Source organism: Rhinoraja longicauda, chromosome 10 (genome assembly GCF_053455715.1).
Source record: "Rhinoraja longicauda isolate Sanriku21f chromosome 10, sRhiLon1.1, whole genome shotgun sequence".
In the NCBI taxonomy this organism is placed as follows: domain Eukaryota; kingdom Metazoa; phylum Chordata; class Chondrichthyes; order Rajiformes; family Arhynchobatidae; genus Rhinoraja; species Rhinoraja longicauda.
The window spans coordinates 10,957,468-10,967,970 of record NC_135962.1 but is presented as its reverse complement, the minus strand read 5'-3'; the positions used below and the strand labels follow the sequence as shown (position 1 = coordinate 10,967,970).

General features: G+C 45.8%; 1 protein-coding gene across 1 annotated transcript; it reads right to left on the bottom strand.

Annotated features, from left to right (window-relative positions):
• Positions 1-377: 377 nt before the first annotated feature.
• On the bottom strand, positions 378-8,076 carry LOC144597600 (photoreceptor outer segment membrane glycoprotein 2-like). The gene is given in 5 exon segments (XM_078407099.1): positions 378-644; positions 3,632-3,679; positions 3,681-3,885; positions 6,973-7,065; positions 7,583-8,076. Coding segments are annotated over 5 exon segments (1,107 nt in total).
• Positions 8,077-10,503: the final 2,427 nt, after the last annotated feature.

Genomic DNA, 10,503 nt, shown 5'->3' with positions numbered 1-10,503 from the left:
GACAATTTTTACATTTTACCCAGCCAATTAACCTACATACCTGTACGTCTTTGGAGTGTGGGAGGAAACCGAAGATCTCGGAGAAAACCCACGCAGGTCACGGGGAGAACGTACAAACTCCTTACAGTGCAGCACCCGTAGTCAGGATCGAACCTGAGTCTCCGGCGCTGCATTCGCTGTAAAGCAGCAACTCTACCGCTGCGCTACCGTGCCGCCCTTGAGGAATATACCTTACATTGTGTAACGTTTAACCGTGGCCTCGTGGGCATTTACTCCTCCACTACCATCGTATAGATTATGCTCTCACAACATTGGTACAGAGCTTCATGTAACTCTAAAACAAGTTAGACTAGAGAAGCTAATGGAGACTGTCAGTCTTAGCTGGCAACGGGGATGAATTTGGGTGGAATATTATCTGGTCCATACCCAGCTATGTTAATATCCATGTTGGGATCTTCTGCTTGCGAGACGGTGGAGATTTGATCTACTTTACGTAGGTTTTTAATGATGTTGAAATTAGTTTTGGCTTTTTCCGCAAAGTCATTCTGCAGCAGCCAACCCTCCGACTCACTGTCAGGGTCACCCTGGAACTGGACGTTCTCCAGTGCAGTCTGCAGATACCTGACACCAATGAGGACTGAAACCTGCAGCCAAACGGGAAGAAGATTTCTTAGCAAAAGCAGAGAGACATATTTCGGCAGCACTTTCTGTGGTGTCACCTTGTACAGTATAAATGAGCACTGCACTAAACATATACTTTGCAAATCTTCACCAAGGAGATAGACGTGGAGGAAGGTGAGACAGTGTGGGGTACACTAATATGCTTGCACAGTTTGAGATCAAGAAGGAGGTGATGTCGGGTCTTGTGAAAATTATTAGAATGGATAAATCTCCAGGACCTGATGGGATCTATCCCATGTTATTGAGAGAGGAAAGAGAGGGGATCACAGAGGCCTTGACGAAGATCTTTTATCCTCTCTGGCCACATGCGAGGTCCCGGAGCCCAGGAGAGTAGCCAAAGTTCCTTTGTTTAAGAAGGGAAGCAGAGATAATCCAGGAAATTAAAGACCAGTGAGCCTCACTTCAATGGTATGGAAGCTACTGAAGAGGTGTCTTTGAGATAGGATTGGCTCGCATTTGGAAGAGAATGTGAAGATTAAAGATAGTTTGCATGACCTTGTCTGACTAGGTCATGTCTGACTAACTTGATCGATCTTTTTGAGGAGGTGACAAAGGTGAGTAATAAGGGTAGGGCAGTGGAGGTTGTCTGAATGGACAATAGACAATAGACAATAGACAATAGACAATAGGTGCAGGAGTAGGCCATTCAGCCCTTCGAGCCAGCACCGCCATTCAATGCGATCATGGCTGATCACTATCAATCAGTACCCCGTTCCTGCCTTCTCCCCATACCCCCTCACTCCGCTATCCTTAAGAGCTCTATCCAGCTCTCTCTTGAAAGCATCCAACGAACTGGCCTCCACTGCCCTCTGAGGCAGAGAATTCCACACCTTCACCACCCTCTGACTGAAAAAGTTCCTCCTCATCTCCGTTCTAAATGGCCTACCCCTTATTCTCAAACTGTGGCCCCTTGTTCTGGACTCCCCCAACATTGGGAACATGTTATCTGCCTCTAATGTGTCCAATCCCCTAATTATCTTATATGTTTCAATAAGATCCCCCCTCATCCTTCTAAATTCCAGTGTATACAAGCCCAATCGCTCCAGCCTTTCAACATACGACAGTCCCGCCATTCCGGGAATTAATCTAGTGAACCTACGCTGCACGCCCTCCATAGCAAGAATATCCTTCCTCAAATTTGGAGACCAAAACTGCACACAGTACTCCAGGTGCGGTCTCACCAGGGCCCGGTACAACTGTAGAAGGACCTCTTTGCTCCTATACTCAACTCCTCTTGTTACGAAGGCCAACATTCCATTGGCTTTCTTCACTGCCTGCTGAACCTGCATGCTTCCTTTCATTGACTGATGCACTAGGACACCCAGATCTCGTTGAACTCCCCCTCCTCCTAACTTGACACCATTCAGATAATAATGGATTTTAGTAAGACGTTTTATAAAGTCCCTCATGGTGGGTTACTCCAGCTGGTTGAGGTGCATGAAATCCATGGTGACTTGGTAGTTCGGATTCAGAACATACTTGCCCACAGAAAACAGAGTGGTGGCGGAAGGGTTTTATTCAGCTTGGAGATCTGTGACCAATGGTGTTCTTCAGGGATCTGTGCTGGGATCTCTGTTGTTTAGTGATATAAATACATAACTTGGACATAAATGTGCTGTAGATAGGTTGGTATTAAACTTACAAACCACACCAAAACTGGCCGAATTGCGGACAGTGAGGAAGGCTGTCAATGGATATACATCAGTCACAAATATGGATGGAGAAATGGCAAATGGAGTTTAATATGAGCAAGTGTGAGGTGTGCACTGTGGGAGGTGGAATGTAAAATAAAATGTAATCCTCATCAGCATTGATGCCCAGTGGGACCTTGGGGTCATGTCCATAGCTTGCTGAAAGTGGCAGCACAAGTCAATTAAGTGGTAAAAAAGGCATATGGTTTGCTTTCCTTCCTTGGTTGGGGTGTTGAGTAATAAGAATCGGGATGTCGTTTTGCTGCTTTATAAAACTTAGTTAGGGCCACTTTTGGAGTATTATAAACAATTGTGGTCACCCCGTTAAAGGAAAATGATGGAGAAGGTGCAGAAAAGGTTTCCCGGAATGCAGTCTGAATTAGAGGGTATTAGCTATAAAGGGATGTTGAACAAACTTGGATTGTTTTCTCTGGAGCGTCGGAGGTTGAGGGAAAAGCTGTAAGGTATAGAAAATTGAGAGGCAGAGATAGGATTGATAGGATAAACAGTCAGAACTTTATACCCAGGTTGGAAATGTCAAAGACTGGAGACCTTAGCTTTAAGGTGAAATGGAGAAAGTTTAAAGGAGAGGTGTGGGGGTAATTATTATTTTTCAGGGAGTGGTGGGTTCCTGGCAGGTGCTGCCAGTGTGGTGGTTGGACCAAATATATGAGAGTTGCATTTAAAAGGCTTTAGATAGGCACAGGGATAGACTGGTCGTGGAAGGATATTAATTGTGTGCAGGCAGAACAGATTGACCTATCTTGGTGTCATGTTCGGCACAGATGTTGTGGGCCGAAGGGCCAGTTCCCATGCTGGTACTGTTCTATGTTCTGCAGTCAATTAAATAATTGGTGATGCAGTGTAACAAAGGTGGAAGTAATTCTTTACACAGTAAGTTCCCATCTGCAAACAGTGCAGCGATCGGGTGATGTTAGTTACGGCAGTAATATTGGCCTTGAATTAGAATTGCCCTGCTGCATAACTAAAAGTCAGGCAAAGCTGCAGTTTATCATCTCATCTGAAAGACAACACCAATAACAACGGACATTCAGTGGGTCGTCCAGCATGGGCTACGTACTCGGTCTCTGGGCAGACGTTTGCTCACCACCATCTGACTGAGAGTCTTCTAACCTCAGCCCCAGTTACAAGTGAACATCATTTGGTTTAAGTGTCCAAGTTTTAGATGTCCAGGCTGGTACATCCAGCAATGGCATGAAAGGAAATGGGTTATTGAACACTTTATTCCATTTGTTTACCTCAAAGAACCAGATGATTAGGACGGAGAGCCCGATGGACTCTGGGTGTAATGATCTGGGTGTAATGATCAAGCAGTGCCTGTCGGCAACCTGTTGTCCAGTGGTTCAGCTCCCCTGTCAGGTGGTTGTAGTTGTAATGGGCCGAGTGGTTGGTGAGTTGGAACTGGATGCAAGGGCGAGGTGAGTTGAAGTTGCAGCAGCTGAAGGGGATGCCATCCATCAAATACTTCCCGTCCACGTTACTCTTCAAACGGCTGCAGTGGGAGAAAAGCTCTTATGTGAATACAACTCATCTCCATCTGAATAGAACACCTAGCCTCAACTCACCCAAAGAGCCAGTCACTGAATCCTCTTGGAAAACCATTCAGCCCATCTTCTCCTGTGAGTCACATTCCTTACTCTTTCCTCAAAGCTGAAAATTATTGCCTTCTGGATATCTACTATCCTGTTCATTTATTCTGCTTCCACTGTCCTTTCAGGTAGCACTTTCACAGCACCAGAGACCCGAGTTTGATCCTGAGTTTGGGTACTGTCTGTGTGGAATTTGCATGTTCTCCCTGTGATTGAATGAGTTTCCTCCAGGTGCTCCAGTTTCCTACCACATCCTGATGATATGCAGATTTGTAGGTGAATTTAGCTCCACACATTGCCACTAATGTGGATGCGAAAGTGGGATTGCATGGAAGTAGTGTGAACAGGTGATCGATGGTCAGCAAGGACTCTGTGGGCCAAAGGATCTGTCTCCATTCTGTATCTCTAAAACTAAACTAAAACATTTAACATCTTTTCAACACCATCTTTATCTTCCTCTTGTATCTCCAAGCAATAATTTAACATCCTCATCCCCGGGATACTCACCTGCTATCAAAATACTTAATCATTTTATTGCCAAATATTTGGATTTACAATTAGGTCAAAACTGTGAAGATCTCTGAGGCAGATGGGAGTGGTGACATTATTCCCAATACATTTGCTGTCACTTTCCTTTGATTGTTTTGAGTTTCTTAATGTGAACTTTATATGCAGCAGCTTCCATTAAATTACATTATATTTAGCAGCTGAAGAACCTATTTCATTTATTCTTAATCTTGTCCCACAACCCCCTCCCCGCCCCCACAACCCCCCCCCCCCCCCCCCCCCCACATAATGGTCTAAGTGATGGCCAGTGTCCAGTACACCCACCTTGCTCTCATTATCCTCCAAGCTTTCCCTCAGTCTTATTCCATTTAGAGGAACTAAGTGGACCGGATTATTGGGCAGTTGTAATGGACCTAGATCAGATACCTGAACATTATGAGTTACGATGGACACAGAGTTAATCTGTGGTGGGCTTTAATCAAGTGTTGCTGATTTTGTTCTGTTTTCTTCCCTGTTGACCTTGCACGAAAGTCAAAAATGCTACTTCATACAGGAAAAACTAGTCAAAAGTGCTGGTTCCTACAAGAAAAAAATCTACATTTAAGAAGATCTGAGATTTTCTTTGCCTTCAGAATTTATCTTAATGAAGATTACACATTTGCCATTTTCTGTTTTTACTTCATCAAGAGGGCAGCCGACAGGAATTCCGCACAGTAAATATGGCTGTAATCAGTTATACTGAATATTAATTTATTGTAATTAATTTACTTATTGTATTAATTATTAAATTATTGATTTGGATGACAATGTACATGGCAAGATTAGCGAGTTTGCAGATGATACAAAAGTGGTGGTATTGCAGATAGTGAAGATTGTTGTCAAAAATTGCAGCAGGATCTTGAATGGTTGGCCAGGTGGGCTGAGGAATGGTTGATGGAATTTAATAGCGAAATGTGAGGTGTTGTATTTTGAAAAATCTAACATGGGCAGGACCTACACAGTGATTGGTAGGGCTCTGAGTAGGTGTAGAGCAGAGGGATATAGGAGTGCAGGTACATAGTTCCTTGAAGGTGGAGTTGCAGGTAGATCGGTTGGTCAAAAAGGCTTTTGACACATTGGCCTTCATCGGTCAGAGTATTGAGTATAGAAGTTAGGAGGTCATTTTGCAGTTACAATATATAAGACATTGGTGAAGCCGCATTTTGAATATTGTGTTCAGTTCTGAGCACCATGTTATAGGAAAGATGTCAAGTTGGAAAGGGTGCAGTGCAGATTTACAAGGATGTTGCCAGGACTCGAGGCTCTGAGCTAAAGGGAGAGGTTGAGCACGCTGGGACTCTATTCCCTGAAGTGCAGGAGGATGAGGAGTGATCTTATAGAGGTGTATAAAATCATGAGAGGAATAGATCGAGTAGACGCACAGAATATCTTGCCGAGAATTGCAACATTTAAGACAGGTACATGGATTGGACAGGTTTAAAGGGATATGGACCAAATGCAAGCAAGTGGGACTAGTGTAGATGGAACATGTTGGTTGGTGTAGGCAAGTTGGGCCGATGGACCTATTTCTACACTATATGACTCTATGTATTGATGGTTTGTTATTGCATTAATGGGCCTATAAAGCTGCAGCAAAAATATGTAATTGTTCTGTTACCAGTACACATGACAATTAAACACACTTAATTCTTTCAGTATTTGAATTTAACCGAAAGTAACTTAAATATGCAGCAGATTGAATCATTCCTGCTCCAGACCATCTGTACAGCGTCCATTGCCTACTTCCTCCCAGCCTGGAGGCCGGCAGAGCTCAATAATGTGTCCCAGAGCAGCCAGAACCATTTACATCTGTTGCAGCTTTTAAAGGGCAGCCAACGGGAACAATGCTTTGAACAAGCCATTGGTGAAGGGAGGTTGGGCTTAAGTTGTGTAACCCTTATTGGGGAGAAGGCAAGAGAATGGGGTTAGGAGGGAGAGATCGATCAGTCATGATTGAATGGCGGAGTTGACTTGATGGGTCGAATGGCGTAATTCAGCTCCTATCACTTATGTTATGACCCTGTAATGTGGGGCAAACTGCATTACTCCGAGTTCCACTAGTCTGGGAACGAGGGAATTGAGATTCTCACTTTAAACCCTTTCAAACTACATTGAAAATGGAATGGACCGGGAAGAACGGTGTTCACTGATCATATACTGGAAATATGGGGGAAGTAGAGAGAAAATGAAAACTTGTAACTTCTGAGGTTGACTCAATTTATATCTATTGTTTGAATCCCCAAGCATCCACATTCTACAAATATTGAGGAAGACGGCAGATATATTTATTAATACCCAAGGGCACGATGGGATTTAAGGAGGAGAGGAAAGATAGTGAGGTGGGTGATTAGCTCCAGTAGTATTGAATGGTACAGTGGAGCTGCTCAACATTCTTGCTCCTATTTTCTATCTCCCCTGCCCTCCCCCATTTCCCTTCCACTTACACCTGGACCTCTTTGGAGTTCATGTCCAGATAGCGTGAGCTGATCCACTGGATCTCGAACCAGTCCCTGAAGCCGTTGTTGCCGCAGCAGTGACAATAGACAATAGACGATAGGTGCAGGAGGAGGCCATTCGGCCCTTCGAGCCAGCACCGCCATTCAATGTGATCACGGCTGATCATTCTCAATCAGTACCCCGTTCCTGCTTTCTCCCCATACCCCCTGACTCCGCTATCCTTAAGAGCTCTATCTAGCTCTCTCTTGAATGTATTCAGAGAATTGGCCTCCACTGCCCTCTGAGGCAGAGAATTCTACAGATTCACAACTCTCTGACTAAAAAAGTTTTTCCTCATCTCTGTTCTAAATGGCCTACCCCTTATTCTTAAACTGTGGCCCCTGGTTCTGGACTCCCCCAACATTGGGAACATGTTTCCTGCCTCTAACATGTCCAACCCCTTAATAATCTTATACGTTTCGATAAGATCCCCTCTCATCCTTCTAAATTCCAGTGTATACAAACCTAGTCGCTCCAGTCTTTCAACATATGACAGTCCCGCCATTCCGGGAATTAACCTAGTAAACCTACGCTGCACGCCCTCAATAGCAAGAATGGAACTCGAAGTGCAACTCGTCCACGGTCTTCTTGAGGTAGCACCTGCCCGGGGTATCAGTGTCTTTGTAGAACATCATGGTGCGCTGGAGACCCAGGTAGAGGGACTTCTCCATCCTGCTCCTCATGCCGTAGCACATCAGCCCCCCCCCCCCCCCCCCCAGGATGCAGAAGGTGAAGAAAAAGGTGCAGATGATGTAAGGAAGCATGAGCAGCCTCCAGCGGGGGAACTTGTTATCCCAGCAGTCGTGGCAAATCTTGCCCCCCAGCAGGTTGACACCACAAGCAATAGCTCCGACCGCCACCAGCATGTTGGGGACCCAGGCCGCCCCCTCACTCGCCAGCACCTCCCTGCGTTTCCTCATCTCCTGGTGCAGGTAAACTCCCAGGTTGATCAGAACCATCCCCGTCAGCAACGACACCCAGTTCAAGATCCACAGCACCTGGGCCAGTTTGTCTCTCCTGCTTTTGGTGAATCTCACTCCAAGAACAGCCATGGCCGAGATCACAAGAAGACAGGCTTCGGGCACGACCCTGATGTGAGATCACGGGGTAACCTTCCTGCAGAAGGCAAATTCAGTAGAGTCATGAACCGACACAGCACCGAAACAGGCCATTCGGCCCAACTCATCCACACGACCAAGTTGCTGATGCAAACTCGTCCCACAAGTCTGCGTCTGATCTATACTCCATACCTTTGCAAGTGTCTTTTAAAACTTGGAATTGTTCCTGTTTCTAACACTCTGTCTGGTAACTTGTTCCGTGTAACCATGTAACCTGTGAAAATGTTGCGCCTCTCAGGTTCCTTCTACATTTTACCTTTCTCGCCTTAAACCTGTGCCCTCTGGTTTTAGACTTCTGTGCCCTGGGGAAATGACCGGGTCTATTCATCCACAAAATGCTGGAGTAACTCAGCAGGTCAGGCAGCATCTCAGGAGAGAAGGAATGGGTGACGTTTCGGGTCTATCCATCTCATCTCTGCTACTCATGACTGTATAAACTCATTTCTTTGAAATGTGACAATGGTTTTGTCAACATTTGTTTGTTTTAAAATTAAAACTGAGAATCCCGGAAGCATACAGTGAAGCTGGACTAATCTTTTAGGGACTGCCAGAGGTGGAAAATCTTCAACAGAACAACCACGATACAATCTCTGAAAACACTCGGCAGTTCAGAGAGTCACTGCCGCGAGGAGCAAGGTATCGCTTCCATTTCTCATGATCAACTTTCATGACCGGATGAGTGAGGTTCGTGACAAAAGACGTTGGTGTTGGAAAAGTTGGTGTTGAGGTGGAAAGGTGGGAGAGGAGGAGGCGGTGGGAGAGGGCGGATTTCTGAGCCGAGTAAAAGGCACTCACCACCCACACCGGGGGTGTGGGGGGCGAAGTGCAGGCAAAGGGCAGCCCATTCTCACCCTACACCCGGCCCACTACCACTACCCCTCAACCTCCACCCTCCCCCACCAGCGCATCTGCAGGTTGGGACAAGACTAAGTCTAACCAAGTAAACAGCAATTTTAAAATTGAGAGACAAGAAACTACAGAAGGTGGATTCTGGACAAACACAAAAGTGCTGGAGAAACTCAGCCGGTCAGGCAGCGTCTGTGGAGGGAATGGACAGGCGACGTTTCGGGCGGGACTTTTCTTCAGACTCTAAGAAACGTTCTCTGCCCATCTCCGTCCACAAATGCTGCCTGACTCTCGGAGTTTCTCCAGCACTTTTTTGTTTTGGGCTCTAAATTCCAGCATCTGCAATATTCTCTAACTTCAAGTAACCCTTCCATCCCCTCTCTCTCTCCATCCCTCCCCACTCAAATCGTACCAGTTTCAAAGTTGGCTTGTTGAGTCTCATTGTCTGTAACCCGTTTTCACCTAACACACAGCTAACAAAATGGCATGTTTCCTTTATCATCGTTACTTTTTTTGCATATCTTTCATTCATTTGTTCTATATCACTGTCTATCTCTCATTTCCCTTTACCCTGACCCTCAGCCTGAAGAAGGGTCTCGACCCGAAACGTCACCTATTCCTTTTCTCCAAAGATGCTGTTTGACCGGCTGAGTTACTCCAGCTCTTTGTATGTATCTTTGGATTTAACCAGCAACTGCAGTTCTTTCTTACATTTTACACGTTGCATCTCCCTTCCTTCTTTCCTCGCCAATCTGTGGCGTTAGGTGAGATTCCCCACATTGCGGATGGGAAATGATGAATTGCCCGAGGCTCCTGTCCTGCCGTCTGCCAAGTCAAGTCAATTTGTCACACACACATAAATGTGCAGTGAAATGAAAGATTACCCACAGTCCAACAACAAGAGCAATAAAAATAAGCAATAACACACACAATCAAACAAAAAGAAACATCCATCACAGTGAGTCACCTCCTCACTGCGATGGAAGGCCAGAATGTATTTTCTCTTCCCCACCGAGCCGCGCTGCCATGGGAGTTATTGTAAAACATTAAACACACCTGTGCAGGGGAGCGGAGGATCCGGGGCCGCTGTGGGTGTGATCCCGCCCTGTGACTGGACGGGTAGGGGTTAATCAGAGGTTAATGGATTTAGCCGGCACACCCTCTGTTCCCACTGTAATCCCCCCCTGAAACAAACACGCGATGTAATCCAGAACATCCCTGGTTTTCCCCTTTACAAAAATTACTCTGATGCACCGATGACATTATCTGACAGAGTGTTTCAGGGGAAAGGGTTTCAAGTGTTGGAGTCAGAAAATCAAAAGCTGGAGTCTCGTCTTTCCAATATCAATTCAGACCAAATCCTTAAGAGGTGCTTCACGGGTCAGATCTGGCGCCCTGAGGAGAGAGAAGTCGAGACAGCCTCAAGTCCCGGGACGACGAGGTCGCCTCTTAACACCCAATCCCCCTCTCCCTCCCATTTCCCCCACCCTTCCCCTCCCCCCTCCTCCCCCCTCA